The sequence below is a fragment of the Brachycentrus maculatus genome, unplaced genomic scaffold (assembly GCF_059751285.1).
Source record: "Brachycentrus maculatus isolate JH-2025_06_01 unplaced genomic scaffold, ASM5975128v1 h1tg000504l, whole genome shotgun sequence".
Taxonomy (NCBI): domain Eukaryota; kingdom Metazoa; phylum Arthropoda; class Insecta; order Trichoptera; family Brachycentridae; genus Brachycentrus; species Brachycentrus maculatus.
The window spans coordinates 125,383-144,631 of NW_028281250.1; the positions used below are offsets into that span (position 1 = coordinate 125,383).

At 33.8% G+C, this 19,249-nt stretch overlaps 1 protein-coding gene and 1 long non-coding RNA gene across 2 annotated transcripts in view; both read right to left on the reverse strand.

Annotated features, from left to right (window-relative positions):
- LOC148301897 (uncharacterized) overlaps positions 1-19,249 on the reverse strand; it is a 25,192-nt gene continuing 5,943 nt past the window's right edge. Inside the window, exon 3 of the long non-coding RNA XR_015838732.1 lies at positions 1-104. This is a non-coding gene — a long non-coding RNA (uncharacterized LOC148301897). The remainder of the gene's footprint in view (positions 105-19,249) is intronic.
- Positions 16,801-19,249, reverse strand: part of LOC148301898 (tRNA-specific adenosine-34 deaminase regulatory subunit adat3) — an 11,975-nt gene continuing 9,526 nt past the window's right edge. Inside the window, exon 2 of the mRNA XM_088272546.1 lies at positions 16,801-18,848. Within this exon, the coding sequence (XP_088128672.1) occupies positions 17,369-18,721 (1,353 nt within the window). The 5' untranslated portion in view covers positions 18,722-18,848 and the 3' untranslated portion in view covers positions 16,801-17,368. The remainder of the gene's footprint in view (positions 18,849-19,249) is intronic.

A 19,249-nucleotide genomic window follows, 5' to 3' on the forward strand; every position in this document is an offset into this window, starting at 1 on the left:
CAATTAAACGTATGACGGTGTTTTATTACTGTTTTCATATTTTTTAAATACACAAGTTAATTTTTTGAGTGTTTTATCACGTTACTCGATGAAGCCATCGGGACCTGTGGACAAAAAAAAAGAAATATTTTAAAACATGCATAGCCAAGAGATAAACTGTCAATCCAACATTAAGATTTTGAGTTTTCACAAAATTTTACAAAATACTCTAAATTATCCGCAGTTATGTGCACTGAAATCAGTTATAGCAAATAAAAACCTATCAGCGGAAGCTAAACTGGCAGTGCACAACGGAGTCCTGGTTCCAACTCTAATGTATGGAAGTGAAACGTAGAGTTGGCAAAAGAAGGATGAAAGTAGACTGAATGCAGTCGAAATGCGATCTCTCAGAAGAATGTACGACAAAACGATGTATGATAGATGTGCGAATAGTGAAATAAGGAAGGAATGCAAAGCTGAGATAAGCATTATCGATAAAATTAAGAAAGGTGTGTTGAGATGGTTTGGACATGTGGAACGAATGAGTGACGAAAGAACGGTAAAACAAATTTATGAGGCGAATGTTAGTGGGAAAATAAGCAGAGGAAGACCGAGAAAAATATGGCACGATCAGGTATGCCAAATACGTGAAAGTGGTCAGGTCAGGAGTCGTAACAATCGGCGGGTATGTATGAGGAGATGCATGAACGTGGAAGAGGCGAAGAATGTTTGCAAGGACAGAGTGGTGTGGCGCTCGATTCTCTCTGCCTACCCCTGAGGGGGAGCGGCGTGATGGTTAGTTAGTTTTTGAATGTCGAGTTTATGAGACAGAAAAAAAAAAGCATTCTCAATTGTGGATGTGGCTAAATTTGACACGCAGGAAAGCATTGAATAAAAAAAATAAGTAGAATATGAATAAAAAAATACATAATAATAACGAAGTCAATTAGCTGCTATGACTGTATCGACACATCGCAAGAAGTTTGCACCAATTAAATTGGCCTCAGGGTTAATATCGCGACCAATCACAGCCCGGCGCTTATTGACGAATAACGAAACAGATGACGTCAGAGAGCGCATGGAAAAATAGGTATTTAAAAGAAACAAAAGACCCCACGTCAATATTTGCAAGGAGGGAGAGAGGGGGTAAAATATGGTATTTTATAGAGTTATTTATTTTAATTTTTTACTTTTCAAAACATATTACAGACACAAGTCATATCGCTCACTCCTTTCAAGAACGTCATAAATCAAAAATCGTTAATTTTCAGTTGTGCATGTTTTCAGAATGCCCAGAAAATGTACTACAATATATCACAGCAAAAGTGGCATATTTTTAACTTAATATTTACCCGCTAAGTGTTGTTTTTGCATTTTGAAGAAAAGGTATTGTTTAATTATTTTTTAAATAAACTAAATATTTTACTAATGGAGAAAAAAAGGTTTTACCTAAAAAGATCTGTTGCACAGTAAAAAGTTCAATAAGTGGATTGATATTTATTTTCAATACATTGTGTTATATTTTTAAAATTTAAAAACGTTCTCCTGAAAAATCAAGTTTTTTGATTTATGACGTTCTTGAAAGGAGTGAGCGATATATACATATAATATTCCCGATGAGTAATTTGTATCTCTCATTTTGGGACATGGGATTAAGGTTAACAAGACTGGAACACAAATAATAAAGTAACAAAACAGATTTTTTTTTAAATAACCAAAACTAATACTAATACATGGCAAAATATAAAATCTATAAACAGGTATAATAAATAGGTATAAGAGAGATTAAAAAGGTTTTTTATTTATACAGCGTTGTAAAAGAGTTGATACATGAATTCGCTAAAAATATAGGTACATATTTTAAAAAGGTAATAAAATAATTTACATAAACGTGGTTATTTTAAAAAGTAAAAGATATCCATAGTTATTGAAAAATGTTTTTTTGTTTTTTAAACCCTTATCCGCACCCCAATGGTGCATAGGGCACTGTGTCATATAAACGCAGTGTTATCTTGATCGTTTATACATGAAGGAAAGGTGATCAGCCCTCCGTTTCAGGTACCAGTCCATCGTAATTTTGAATAAATATAACAGTGAAAAAATCACTAATATTTATTTTACCCCCCTTGGGAATCGAACCAGGGACCTCCAGAACGGTAGCCGAGCGTGCTGGCCATTACACTACGGAGGCGGACATTGAAAAATGTTATAAGAGGAATTTTCTATAAACTTAGGTATTAAAAATTAATTAGGAGTTAAAAAAAGAAAATATAAAAAACCTAAACCTGACTTTAAAACATCAAAGGCATTAAAAAAGACGAGAAGGGAATTTATTATCTAAAAAAAATATTTTAGAGAAATTTTTAAAAGGAGAATAAAATAACAATTATGTAATTTTGTTATTTTATTCTATAAAATGCAGTTCCACCAAGAAATTTCAGTACAAAACTTAAATATTCACGAGGACTTTGAAAAAAGGCATTCAAAAAAGATAAAGCAGATATTTTGAAAAGGAAAGGTTGAAAAAATATGATATTTTAAATGAAATTTATAAAATAAGACAAATACCGTATAATTATGTTGATAAAATCATTAATACCCTAATGGTGTATAGGGCACCGTTATTGGATCAGGTCGTAAAAATGAAGGCGAGGTGACGTAATGCTTCAGGTTCTATTAAATATACAATACAACCTTCAAATTGACCTTATTTAAACACATATATTATCAGGAGGGTCTTTTGAAAAATTCGTAGAATCAATAAATAAAAACACATACGGCCGATTAACACACTGGTGTTTTAGGAGTTTTACGTGGTTTCCTCCCAGCAATGAGCAAATGCAGAGAAGTTCCTATTTGACCCACACTAGATGATCCCTCCTGTTCCCAACACAGATTCAAATAAAAACATATTTAATTAGCTAGAAGAAACAAAAATCCACTAAATGATCTATAAACCTTGTACATAATAAGCAAGGTAAATAATAAATGCAATTCCCATCTAAAAAAAAAAAACACACTGGTGAGATGAAAAGAAGCTTTTCATCTCACCAGTAGATGTCTCTAGTGACGTTCTAGTGATTCGAGAACAATGTTTCAAAATTGGTTCATACAAATAGAACTTCAAAGAATTTGAGTGGTGTGGTTGTCAATAATGGGTAGAATTTGTGAATGTTACACGTGTGTAAAGTGATCACTTAAACCAGTCGTCAGCCCCGTAAATGCACAGACTTCCATATTCTTCTTCATCTTTGATGAGATGTCAAAAAATAATATATAAAATACTCCTTTAATTGGAGATAATCCAGATTTGTGAACAAGTATTTGGACACACTCAAAATATTGTAAAGCAAAACTTAACCTAAGCTAATCGTTTCTGATTGGCTCCGGTCTCGCCTCAAGTCTGACTTATTCAATAAATCCTTGTCAGACGGGAGGAATATCTAATTTAACATACTTAACCTATAAAGGATTGTATTAGACTCGTGCAGTGTTTATAACAGCCGATATAACCAATATTTTCATTCATCATTTTCTTCTGCAAAATTCGCCTTCGAAAAAACGTTATTTTCGTAAGTTGGCAATGAATGACGTCACAGAAACGATAGACTTATTTTAATGTTGGTGTCATTGCTAAATTATTGGCGGCTCTATTTGTTGATTTCTATGGTCCATCCTCCCCTCATATTTGTATAACACAAATGATAGTGTAGTGGTAAACAAACAATCCACACTACTACTATTACAGCTCTATAAACCATGGACAATAAACCATATGACGTCAAAAACGTTCGATGACGGTAATTTTTTGATGACGTATGCAAACGCACGTTTTTCGTTTTATAAAAATATGCAAAGTTTAAACCTTCATATCTCCCTTAGTTCCCTACAGATTTCAATAAGAATGCTACCGATAGTCTTGTGATTTTTCATATTAATTTATTAGCCAATAATCACACATCCTGATATTTATCCATTGAAATGCGAAAAGCTTCCGACGAAGCGCTACCATAAAAATGCGTTTTTTTAAAGGCACTGCAACGCATGCCGGGCACTCGTTAGTATGCTATAAATTCTTGTACACAAAAGGCAAAGAGAATTTACCGAAGCAACTAACAAATACATTTTTTAAAGTATTTCCATACTTGATCATGCCAAGTTCACCTCGGTCTTCCTCTGCACCCATTTCCAACTCCAGTCGCCTCGTAAATTTGTTTTCCCGTCCTACCCTCACTCGTTCGTTCCGCGTGACCAAACCACTTCCAACGCACCTAATTAATTAACCGATTTCAAGAACTATTTGAAACACCTGTGTATGCTACATTGCTAAATTAATTTTTGCAATTTTAAACCGGCCTAAAATCAATATGTTAATATATTTTTAATGAACAAATATTCATACGAGATTACAAAATTTAAAGATAAAAGAAAGACAACTGATTACGAAATTTGGTCTAAAAATCGACAGATATTTTGTGTTCACAATATAAATATATATGTATATATATATATATATATATATATATATATATATATATATATATATATATATATATATATATATAAATATATATATATATATATATTATATATATATATATATATGTATATATATATATATATATATATATATATATATATATATATATATATATATATATATATATATATATAAATATATATATATATATATATATATATATATATATATATATATATATATATATATATATACATATATATATATATATATATATATATATATATATATATATATATATATATATATATATATATATATATATATATATATATATATATATCTTCTTCATCTTCTTGCTCAATGCTGAGCGTCGTGGTCTTCTGGAATGTCAGGCACTTGGTGCACAAGTTCTCTCCATTCTTCCCGGTCCTGGGCCAACTTGATGGCTGCGTTTAGCGAGGATCCGGTTAATTCCTTTATTTGGTCTGTCCATCTTGTTGGAGACCGTCCTCTTGCCCGCTTGCCTTCAACTGTACCTGTTACTACCAGTTTTTCAAGACTCTTCTCGTATATATATATATATATGTGAGAGTGAAAACAGAACGTGGACGACCGAAAAAGACTTGGCACGATCAGATCAATCAGAACCTAAAATCTGGCGGTGTCAAAAGTCTGCGTAATCGGAGGGCATGTATGACTAGATGTATGGATGTGAAGGAGGCGAGGAGTGTATGTCAGGACAGAAGAGTGTGGCGTTCCATCCTCTCTGCCTACCCCTGCGGGGAAACGGCGTGATGGTAGTAGTATATATGTGTATGTATGTATATATATATATATATATATATATATATATATATATATATATATATATATATATATATATATATATATATATATATATATACTAAGTTGTATTTTATTAACAAAAACACATAAAAAAATTATATCGTGACAATTGTTTCGCCTAGTTCGGGCATCATCAAACGAACGTGAAGATCAAATGGACTACGGTCCTTATGTAGCTATACAATTCTAAGTGACAGTTTTAACAAACGTGTGCGGCAATATTTTATGGCAGACAACAGTAGCTAATGGGGATTTTTTTTAAATTACCTAACGTCCAAGTGACTCTGAAATCTAGTACGGCTTATGCAACACCGCTTATCATGACCCTACTCAGGCTTCAAGTTTATAAGTTTCATAGCCTATGCCTACTTGTGAGTGGATTTACTCTTTATGTTTAAAGTTACTATAATTTCATGTAATTCATGAGTGAAAATTCTAGGCAAAAAACACTCGCCGCTAATGGGGAATGTAGGTACGTACCCTTATATTTATTTTCTGGGAAAGGAAGAATTTATTGACACGACAATTTTTTGTATTTTTATGAATTCATGTTTTAAAGCTATGTACAATTGTACAGGGACTCTTCTCCAGTTATCCCTTGCCTGCGCTGCACGTAGCTCCAACCACCGAGGTGCCTGCTGCTGCCTTAACTCCATCGGTCCATCGTGTGGGGATCTTCCTCTCCCTCTCTTCCCCTCCGGGCTACCCATCATAACCAGTCCAGGCTGTCCTCACTGCCACGCGCAACGCGGGTGAATCGATTAATAAATAATTAAAATCTTGAAGGTTTAAGCATACTTAGTATCAGTACTCTCGTAATACAGTATCGGACAGATTAATTGAGACAAAACTTTTTTTTCGTATTTTCAACACCCTCTAAAATAATGTTTTGCGGGTGTTCCTCGTATTATGGACCAGAGCTGCTTCTTTCAGTGACTGAGATGATGAATACCGAGAAGTATCACCCAATTCTACTGGAAAAGATACTACCAGAGATACAAAAACGAAGGTCGAATGGTAATGGAATATTTCAGAAGGATTATAATAAAAATGATGAAATTCCCCTACCACAAATCCAAAAAAATATGAAATTCTTCATAAAAAAACAATGAACTGTATTATTTTGAGAAATACGCGAGTGTTTTTGCCTAGAATTTTCACTCATGAATTACATGAAATTATAGAAGGTAACTTTAAACACAAAGAGTAAATCCACTCACGAGTGGGATAGGCTATAAAACTTAAAAAGTTGAAGCCTGAGTAGGGTCATGATACGCGGTGTTGCATAAGCCGTAGCTAGATTTCAGAGTCACGTGGACGTTAGGTAATTAAAAAAAGGATTTCATAGTCAAATACGCATGAAATTATAGTAACTTTAAACATAAAGAGTAAATCCACTCACAAGTAGGCAAAGGCTATGAAACTTATAAAGTTGAAGCCTGAGTAGGGACATGATAAACGGTGTTGCATAAGCCGTAGCTAGATTTCAGAGTCACTTGGACGTTAGGTAATTTAAAAAAAAAAGAGAAATAAATAAACAAAGTCTGTTTATTTCTCAAAATAATATTTCACTATGATCCACAAAGTTAATGCTTTCAATATTCAAAATACAATGAACTGTGTTGGACTGGTCAAGAATTTTGCCAGACAAAATCCTAATTGAAAATCTATCGGCAATCTGTAAGAATCGGTTCTGGTTCTCCAAAATTGATTGCGCTACGGTGGAAAAGCTCATTTTGTCCATAATTCAGGTATGGTTTCGAGACGAAAAATGGCATTCACGTGCCAAAACCTTATGTAATAGATGCCAAGAAGAGTGAAATCCTTGATTGAGCCCAAATGAGATCATATTGTATATTAATTTGTGATATTACTAATGAACAAAAGACTTTACAAAACTTTTTGAGAAAATGCAACAAAAAAAGTTTGACAACATTTTGAGTGTGTCCAAATACTTGTTCACAAAATCTGGACTATCTCCAATTACAGGAGTTATTTTCATATTATTTTTTGACATCTCATCAAAGATGAAGAAGAATATGGAAGTCTGGGTATTTACGGGGCTGACGACCGTCATAGGCTGGTTTAAGTGATCACTTTACACACGTGTAACATTCACCAATTCTACCCATTATTGACAACCACACTACTCAAATTCTTGGAAGTTCTATTTATATGAACCAATTTAGAAACCTTGTTCTTGAATCACTAGAACTTCACTAGAGACATCTATTAATGAGATGTAAGATCTCACATACTAATATAAGAGTTTCTGCTTAGTAAAAAGCTTCTTTACATCTCACCAATAGATGTCTCTAGTGAAGTTCTAGTGATCCAAGAACAAGGTTTCTAAATTGGTTCATATATATAGAACTTCCAAGAATTTGAGTAGTGTGGTTGTCAATAATGGGTAGAATTGGTGAATGTTACACGTGTGTAAAGTGATCATTTAAACCAGCCTATGACGGTCGTCAGCCCCGTAAATGCTCAGACTTCCATATTCCTCTTCATCTTTGATGAGATGTCAAAGAATAATATGAAAATAACTCCTGTAATTGGAGATAATCCAGATTTTGTGAACAAGTATTTGAACACACTGAAAATGTTGTGAAAAAAGTTTTGTTTCAATTAATCTGTTCGATACTGTATGCAATGATCGCTTTTAATTTATTACGTTTGCGAATCATCAAAGCCTCGTTTTCTCAAGTACTACACTTAACATACGACAAACCGGTCGGGCTGCCTTTTTTTCTTTTTTTTTTTCTTCATTTAGGCGGCCCATGCACGAACGGAATGTGACCCGAAAATTTCACCGCGCACACGCAAGGTTAACTAACCCTTTGCTTGCCCGTATCCCTAAAGATCTGATAAATGAACTTTTTTTTTTCATATATATTTAATCGAATATTACAATAATGTGCCCTTCCCGAGTTTTCCCGTGCCAAGGGCACATCTTACAATACTTTCACTGCTTACTTGTACTTTTAAAAATGGTCTTGAAGTTAAAATGGTTATTTGTTTTGGGCAAGTCTTTATTGATTGCTTTACGTATTTTTAATTTTTCTTGATTATATAAACGAAGACCAGTTTTTTAAATTTTCATTTTAATTTAAAATTCTTTTGCATTTCACATCATAATATAAATACACATACAAAAAAATATATAAATACAAAAAAATATCCCACAAGGGCATGGCCTGTGTGTGGGTATACGTTATATTTAGGTCAAAGGGCACTGGCAAGAATACAATTGATATTTTAAAAACCGAATATTATTAAAAGTGTTATTTATATGTAAAATTTCTATACCCGTTGATTTATTAAAATTATGGTAAAAAGCAAATAATTTTTTTTAAAATATATATGGATATATGTATATATATATATATATATATATATATATATATATATATATATATATATATATATATATATATATATATATATATATATATATATATATATATATATATATATATATATATATATATATATATATATATATATATATATATATATATATATATATATATATATATATATATATATATATATATATATATATATATATATATATATATATATATATATATATATATATATTTATATATATATATATATATATATATATATATATATATATATATATATATATATATATATATATATACATATAAATATATATGTATTAATACTCATTCATTGTCAATGAAAATGTGTTTAAATCTTTGCTATGAATTTACATTTGAATAATTGAATAAAAGAAGTAGCTTTGTCTAAAATGATAATAATACTTAAGATTTTATAATTTTAATTATATATATATGTATATATATATATATATATATATATATATATATATATATATATATATATATATATATATATATATATATATATATATATATATATATATATATATATAACTCTTGTTATATCCGCAAATTATATATTACTTTTCGACGCAACTATTCTGTTCTACTATGGATTTTAGTCCCGACAAAAGAAAACCGAACTAAAATAAGCATCTCACGAACAAACCTAACCTAGTCTAACCTTACCACCACGCCGCTTCACCGCACGGGTAGGCAGAGAGAATAGAACGCCATACCACTGTGTAATAGGGTATTATCACTCGGGAGGAATATATAATTTAACAAACTCAACCTATAAAGGTATTTCATCTCACCTATAGATGTCTCTAGTGAAGTTCTAGTGATTCAAGAACAATGTTTCAAAATTGGTTCATATAGATATAGAACTTCCGAGAATTTGAGTAGTGTGGTTGTCCTTAATGGGTAGAATTGATGGACGTTGCACGTGTGTCAAGTGACCACTTTAACCAGCCTATGACGGTCGTCAGCCCCGTAAATGCCCAGACTTCCATATTGTTCTTCATCTTTGATGAGATGTCAAAAAATTATGTGAAAATAACTCCTGTAATTGGAGATAATCCAGATTTCGTGAACAAGTATTTGGACACACTCAAAATGTTGTAGTTTAAATTCGTTTAAGGAGAAAATAATAGAAATATGTATATATAGATATTTACCATTTTAAAATGTTCACAAAAAACACACTCACAAATAATAAATAATAAAAAAATACGTCTATTTATTAATAATAATAAAACCCTTATCTGCACCCCAATGGTGCATAGGGCACTGTGTCATATAAACGCAGTGTTATCTTGATCGTTTACACATGAAGGAAAGGTGATCAGCCCTCCGCTTCAGGTACCAGTCCATGGTAATATTGAATAAATATTACAGTGAAAAAATCACTAATATTTATTTCACCCCCCTTGGGAATCGAACCCGGGACCTCCAGAACGGTGGCCGAGCGTGCTGACCATTACACTACGGAGGCGGACGTCTATTTATTACTACTTGCTATTTTTTTTTATTTCAACACTTTCACGGTTATATTTTATATGACATGAGATGTCAAAAAATGAAAATCTCTGATCTATTTAAATTTCTTTTATTTGCCAAAAATAATACTACTAAAAGTGGATATGTCTACTTATTTCAATGTCCCCCTGATGGGTTCCATGTACTGTGTATCTTTATCAATAAAAGCGGTCCTATAACGTTCTGAATATTAATTGACCGAATCACGTGCCGCGGTTTGACGTCATCAACGAGCCAAGATAGAGAGAGAGGGAAACATCGTTTTAAGACTCGTTAGACCAGCGGTGTGAAGGAGACAACAGCATGTTTTGATTTTTTTTGGCTGGGAAATTCCCGCTTTAAGATTTAGTTTGTCGTATACCTACCTATATGGTAAAAAAAAAATAATGGACCAGTTTTTGCCATTTTTAAATAATAATTTGATTTTTATATTCTCAATATTATTAATATTTAAAGCATTTACTTTGTGATTAGATATTATTATTTTTAAATTTTTTTACAAACTTGTTAGTTAGATTAGTATATAACTAGTACCGAGATTTTTATGTCTACCGGTTTCGAGACGTGCCCGTCTCTTCGTCAGGACAATCACTACTACAGCATGCAAACAATACTACCCGTCACCACATTATCACTATTCATACACTTACAACTAGACAAACTACACTGTGTCGGGCTGTGGTCCCGTGGTTAGTGCGCGGACACTCAATTCAGACTTTCTCGGTTCGAACCCACTCTACCACAATTTTATACTGAAAGGTAAGGAGGCTAAAAAAACATGCGTAAAAATATTTTTTTCATTTAAAAAACAACAAAAAAATTTTCAATATATAATCTTTAAAAAAATAGGCCTAAAGAAACGTGTGACCTCTCCGGTGGTCTCCGGTGCAATGAATGCGACTTAACGAAAGCTGGGCCTTAAATGCACATATTAGGTGTTTCAGCGTATAGTTGTTTGACTGTCCTGTGTTGTAACTTGTACAATATTTCCTCTGTGGGAGTCCGTCTCGGAATTTTGAGTACAATAAATACATTAATAAATAAATAATTTGTACACATCCGTTTCCGTCCGTGTCCACCCCCGTAGTGTAATGTCCACCTCCGTAGCGTAATGGTCAGCACGCTCGGGTACCGTTCTGGAGGTCCCGGGTTCGATTCCCAAGGAGGGTAAAATAAATATAAGTGATTTTTTCACTGTCATTTTTATTCAATATTACCCTGGACTGGTACCTGAAGCGGAGGGCTGATCACCTTTCCTTCATGTGTAAACGATCAAGATAACACTGCGTTTATATGACGCAGTGCCCTATGCGCCATTGGGTGCGGATAAGGGTTTAAAAAAAAACACATCCGTTTACTTCGAACGAAAGGGGTTAATATTTATTATTTACTGATTCAAATACAGGAATGTTATCTGTTTCATTGACGTCATCATTTGTTTGTAAACAGGTTGATTTTTCTTAGAAGGGATATCCACTTTGGTTTTTCAAAAAAAAAACATTAAACAGCATGTGCCTATTTTTTATACATGGAGTTATTTTAATTAAAACACCTTTCTAAAATTTTAAAACAATGTATTATTCTGTATATGTCTACCTCCGTAGTGGAAAGCGCAATCGGCTACCGTGCTGGAGGTCCCGCGTTCGATTCCTAGGGGGGTCAAAGTAAATATGGGCGTTTTTTACTCTCGTATTTATTTAATATCACCCTGGACTGGTACAAGAAGCGCAGGGCTGATCACCTTGCCTTCATGCAATTGACGATCAAGTTAACACTGCGCCGCTACAATGCAGTGCCCTATGCACCATTAGATGAGAATAAGGGTCAAAAAATATATATCGCTTACTCCTTTCAACAACGTCATATATCAAAAAACTTGATTTTTCAAGAGATCGTTTTTAAAGTTTAAGAATAAAATAAAATGTATTAAAAATAAATATCAAGCCACTTATTGAACTTTTTACTGTGCAACAGATCTTTCTCCATTTGAAAAAAATATTTATTATATTAATAAACAAATTAACCAATACATTTTCTTCAAAATGCAGAAACAACACTTTCTGCCCTGTAGCGGGTAAATATTAAGTTAAAAATATGCCGCTTCTGCTGGGTTTTTTTGATTTATGACGTTGTTGAAAGAAGTGATGATATGTATATATATATATATATATATATATATATATATATATATATATATATATATATATATATATATATATATATATATATATATATATATATATATATATATATATATATATATGTATATATATATATATATATATATATATATATATATATATATATATATATATATATATATATATATATGTATGCTTCCGTAGTGTAATGGTCAGCACGCTCGGCTACCCTTCTGGAGGTCCCGGGTTCGATTCCCAGGGGGGTTCAAATAAATATTTGTGATTTTTTCACCGTAATACTTATTCAATATTACCCTGGACTGGTTCCTGAAGCGGAGGGCTGATCACCTTTCCTTCAGTGTAAACGATGAAGATAATACTGCGTTATATGACGCAGTGCCCTATGCACCATTGGGGTGCGGATAAGGGTTTTATATGTGTATATATATATATATATATATATATATATATATATATATATATATATATATATATATATATATATATATATATATATATATATATACATATACATATGCACTTTGCGCATGTGTGAAACCAGTTTGTATTATTTTATATAACACCTTAAAACAGGTTATATTGCCGTTGCAAGATTTACATACACTATATATGGAGAATTTTGATTTCCAAACATCTACTCAACTACTACTGCATAAAAGCTAAACTGGCAGTACACAACGGAGTCCTGGTTCCGGCCCTAATATGTGAAAGTGAAGCACAGAGTTGCTAAAATAAGGATGAAAGTAGACTGAATGCAGTCAGAATGCGATATCTTTCGGATGATGTGGTTGGAAATAGGAGCAGATGAATACCGAGAAAAAATTGGCATGATCAAGCAATCGAAATACTTAGGTAAGGTCAGGTCAGGAATCAGGTATGAGGAAATGCATGAATACAGAAGAGGCGAAGAATGTTTGCAAAGAAAAATTGGTGTGGCATTCCAGTCTCTCTGCCTGCCATTGCGGAGAAGTGGCGCGATGGTTAGTTATTTCGTTTTAGTATCATAGGGTGTAGGATCAGGAAAGGAGTTGAGGGGGAGACGGGGACAACCAGAGCAACGGATGACGCGATGCCTACTCAGGAGAGCGACGGCGTGACGTGAACGTCTATTTTCGTAATTTTCCAGTAATTAAAAATGACAATAGAATAGATTGGTTTCAATTGCTTGGGATGATCTTGGCTCGAATCGCGTCCGGATGAACGAATCAACACGCTGTATCGCAAAAACATAAGGCACGTGGTCGAACCCCTCTTCTTGCCTTGCCCGACCATATAAATTTCAACCGAATACATTTTAGACTGTTGTTGGATTCCTTTCACACGTTAGTTCCAATTTAGATCGATGCGCAATTTTAAGAAAATTATTATTAGTATCCAAAAAAAAAAAAATCTAATAATAGTTTTTTTAATAATACTGTCGGAGGGCATGTATGACTAGATGTATGGATGTGAAGGAGGCGAGGAGTGTATGTCAGGACAGGAGAGTGTGGCGTTCCATCCTCTCTGCCTACCCCTGCGGAGAAACGGCGTGATGGTAGTAGTAGTAGTAGTATTATTTTTTGACATCTCATCAAAGACGAAGAAGAATATGGAAGTCTGGGCATTTACGGGGCTTACGACCGTCATAGGCTGGTTTGAGTGATCACTTTACACACGTGTAACATTCACCAATTCTACCCATTATTGACAACCACACTACTCAAATTCTTGGAAGTTCTATATATATGAACCAATTTAGAAACTTTGTTCTTGAATCACTAGAACTTCACTAGAGACATCTATTGGTGAGATGTAAAGAAGCTTTTTTTTATTAAGCAGAATGAGAAGCAAAAAAGCTTTTTACTGAGCAGAAAATCTTTTATTAGTATGTGAGATCCGAATCCTGGATTATAATCACACACATGAGAAACGCCAGAAAATAGCATTTTCATTTTTATTATTAAGCTTATAATTTGACCAGATAATTTCTTCTTCTTTACATCTTTACAGCTTCTTTAAACAGCTTCACATCTCACCAATAGATGTCTCTAGTGAAGTTCTAGTGATTCAAGAACAAAGTTTCTAAATTGGTTCATATATATAGAACTTCCAAGAATTTGAGTAGTGTGGTTGTCAATAATAAGTAGAATTGGTGAATGTTACACGTGTGTAAAGTGATCACTCAAACCAGCCTATGAACTTCACTAGAGACATCTATTGGTGAGATGAAAAGAAGTTGTTTATTGAGCAGAAACTCTTATATTAGTATGTGAGGTCCGAATCCTGGATTATAATCACACACATATTCTTCTTCATCTTTGATGAGATGCCAAAAAAATAATATGAAAATAACTCCTGTAATTGGAGATAATCCAGATTTTGTGAACAAGTATTTGGACACACTCAAAATGTTGTAAACATGAAGAATCCACTTAATTGAGTTTTATTTATATTTACGACTAGTTTCGAAAACGACAGATGTTTTCATCTTCTGGTACAAATTAAAACTAACGAATAAAAATATATTTAGGTGTATATATAGGTTAATAAATATAGGGAGGGGGGTTGAGGAACAACATTTTTTGTAAAAGGAAACATAGATAATAATGGTGACGTATTTTGAAACAGTATATTATTAATTATTGTTTTATCTGAATTTAAATTTGTATGAAGAAATTTCTTAGTATGTTTTCTAGGGATGGAAAGATTGATAAAGACTTAGAAAGGAGAGTGAATGCTGGGAACAAAGTTAATGGTGCACTGAAATCAGTTATAGCAAATAAAAACCTATCAGCGGAAGCTAAACTGGCAGTGCACAACGGAGTCCTGGTTCCAACACTAATGTATGGAAGTGAAACATGGAGTTGGCAAAAGAAGGATGAAAGTAGACTGAATGCAGTCGAAATGCGATCTCTCAGAAGAATGTGTAACAAAACGATGTATGATAGATGTGCGAATAGTGAAATTAGGAAGGAATGCAAAGCTGAGATAAGCATTATCGATAAAATTAAGAAAGGTGTGTTGAGATGGTTCGGACATGTGGAACGAATGAGTGAGGAAAGAACGGTAAAACAAATTTATGAGGCGAATGTTAGCGGGAAAAGAAGCAGAGGAAGACCCAGAAAAACATGGCACGATCAGGTATGCCAAATACTTGAAAGTGGTCAGGTTAGGAGTCGTAACAATCGGCGGGTATGTATGAGGAGATGCATGAACGTGGAAGAGGCGAAGAATGTTTGCAAGGACAGAGTGGTGTGGCGCTCTATTCTCTCTGCCTACCCCTGCAGGGAAGCGGCGTGATGGTTAGTTAGCTTTTTTTTTTAATTTGTATGTATTTCTAAGTTTTCTAAATTATTCATGACTTGACCTTTATTTGTAACAGAGTGTTATAATTTAAGTGTTTATTATTAAAATAATAATTATTGATTATTCAAATGTTTAATTTTTATTAAAATAATCATGTCATTCCACAAAGTTAATGCCGAATCAATAAATAATGTCATTAATAAACTCATAAGTCCGCCTCCGTAGTGTAATGGTCAGCAAGCTCGGCTAGCGTTCTGGAGGTCCCGGGTTCGATTCCCAAGGAGGGTAAAATAAATATAAATGATTTTTTCACTGTCATATTTATTCAATATTACCATGGACTGGTACCTGAAGCGGAGGGCTGATCACCTTTCCTTCACGTGTAAACGATCAAGATAACACTGCGTTAATATGACGCAGTGCCCTATGCACCATTGGGGTGCGGATAAGGGTATTATATTATAATACATGGCAAAATATAAAAACAATAAACAGGTATAATAAATATGAGTGATTTTTTCCCTGTAATATTTATTCAATATTACCATGGACTGGTACCTGAAGCGGAGGGCTGATCACCTTTCCTTCATGTGTAAACGATCAAGATAACACTGCGTTAATATGACACAGTGCCCTATGCACCATTGGGGTGCGGATAAGGGTTTTATTATTATTATTAAAATAATTATTATTGATTATTCAAGTGTTCAATTTTTATTAAAATAATCATGTCATTCCACAAAGTTAATGCCGAATCAATAAATGATGTCATTAATAAACTTAATTGGTATTAAAATAAGCCTTTCCTTAATCACAATTACATTTCCTCATCAAAAACTCCGTAAAAAATCCGATTTTTTTTTTAATTATGCTTTGTATAGCAACCCGAAATAACAACTAATGCTGAAATAACAACCAGTCTGATGATGTCGGTAACGACGAAACCCGGTCGCTGGTCAAATAAAAAAGTGGAAAAGCTAAAAATATTGGTTTTAATCTAATAATAAATTAAAAATGCAATTCCATCACGAAGTGTCAGTGGATAATATAAATCAACTAATGCTATCACCCAAAAACAGTATGAAGCCGCATACGCATACGTACATTTTTGGTAAGGGAATGTAATGAATGATGATTATTTAAATGTTTTCAATGTTTTAGAATGTCATAAACCCTGATGATGACAAGGTTCTTGTCGAAACCGGTAGGTTAAAGTGTACTTATAATAAAAAAGTGGTTAAAACAAAGTTGTTTAATTTTATAAAGTTTATAAAATGTGCCGCAAAGTATCTGCGAAAAACATTGAAGAAATAATTTGAATTCACTGCTGTAACACTATTTCTATAAGATGTAGTGCCCTATGCACCATAAAGAGCTGATAAGGGTTAGAAGGACTGTAATCTAGGCAGAGTCCATGCTCCATACATTGGATTAGTCTGGTTTTTATTTTGGACATTGTCTGACTAAAATATCTGGTTCAAAGCGTTGAGTTCAAGAAAGATGTTCATCAAAAATCCAGCGAAGATTTTGTAATGATAGGCTGATTTTCATTTTGGAAATTGTCTGAATAAAATATCTGGTTCAAAGCGATGAGTTCAAGAAAGACCTTCATCAAAAAATCCGGTGAAGACTTCGTAGTGATGGTCTGGTTTTCATTTTGGACATTGGCATTAACTGGAAGTTCTGGTTCAAAGCGATATTCAAGAAAACTGTTCATCAAAAAATCCGGTGAAGACTTCGTAGTGATGGTTCAGCGCTGGCACAGTGTGCAGTTTGCCGGCAGATGCCAACGCTCCAGATTTTTCATTCTTCAACGCGAACATCACTCTCCTGGCTCTGCTATGGACCAAAGCCATTGAACACATTGCACAAGGTTCGTTAGTCGTGTAAACGTCGTAACCAGTGCAGAGGTACGGTCCAGAAGGCTTCGAATCCAAGTTTTCTGAACACAAATTCACGTAACTAGAAGGTGTTGTACCAATTTCATCAATACCCTGTCCAATTTCTTGGCTCGTCATCTGATCTGATCGTTTGATCGAAGGTTTTGCTCCAAATTTCAAATTGCTATAGCTCGTATTTAGTATATTTCTAAACATTTTCGGGACTCCGTCTGTGATCAATTTTGATTCTTCAAATCCTGGCGTTTCTTCGGCGAACATGCTGTTGTCCTTCCAGGCGCCTCCTTGCTGACTCCTGGCCACGTTGTCAATAGCGATCATCACAGGATGTTGACAAGGATTCAGGCTTCTCCTGTCGTATCCGACAGCTACAATCGAATCGATCGAAGGATCCACTACGACGACGCCTTTGAGATCTGCCAAGCGCTTTCTCAATCTGGTCACATTCAAACTTTGATCTTTCAACTCCTCGCAATCTTCTCCGGTTACATTAACCTTTACAGCCTCGTTACGATCAAGACTTTCCTTATTATCTTCGGGCTTCTTCGCCCCTTCGTATATTTCCGCCACATCATAAGCTAACGCCATGTATTTTCTATGCTTTTCAACATCAGCTCTGCTGAAAAATTCGCCACTAATCAAACTTTCTGTATATTTCTTCGGATGAAAATTGCACGGCCATATCGCGTGTGCTTTTTCAAACTGCCATTTAGCAAGAGGAGGTCCGCTGACCACTGCAATAATTTTAAAACCATTTTCTAGATGGAGTTCAAAATCAAAGTCTGTTTCTTTTAAAAACGACACGACTTCTTCTACACTTTTGTCATCTGATGGACAAATGAGTATCTCTGTATTCCGCGCTCTTTTTAGGTGTTGCAAATTCATAGCTTCCAAAGGTAGAACCTTGTTCAGAGCAAGAATGACTTTGAGTATGGATTTCTTATCAACAACGGTAGCGATGTAGACATTTCGAGTCGGTAGTTCTTGAGTTAGCTGGTCAGATAACACTGGTCTTAGATTAGCGAGAGACGTTTTCATGGCCATTATGAGCTTTTCCACCTGGGCGGTGTCATCCAACACCTCCATTGGACCATCTTCATCACCAAGTTTCGCTGGTGGTTCAATTTTTCTCTTCTTGATATCTGGTTCAGTCATTGTTTGATCGTTGTGTATATTTAAAATTGTATCGTCAAGTACCTTTGAGTGTCATCGGACGAATATATTCGTCATTTTGAACCAGGATTCCGTCGGATCTGTCCTCTTTTTCTTGGACAAGCCTCTCCTGCGAAAGAAGTGTAGAGATTTGTGAGGGGTCCAAGAGATGGAGAGAGAGATAAGATCAACACAGGAGGAATTTAAGTCATGTATATAAATAAGTATATAAAGTATTATTTTTTGATATCTCATCAAATATGAAGAAGAATATGGAAGTCTGGGAATTTGCGGGGCTGACGGCCGTCATAGGCTGGTTTAAGTGATCACGTTACACACGTGACATTAACCAATTCCACCCATGATTGACAACCACACTTATCAAATTATTGGAACTATATTAATGAACTATTTTCACAACACTGTTCTTGAATCAGTAGAACTTCACTAGAGACATCTATTGGTGAGATGAAAAGAAGCTTTTTATTGAGCAGAAACTCTTTTATCAGTATGTGAGGTCCGAATTCTGGA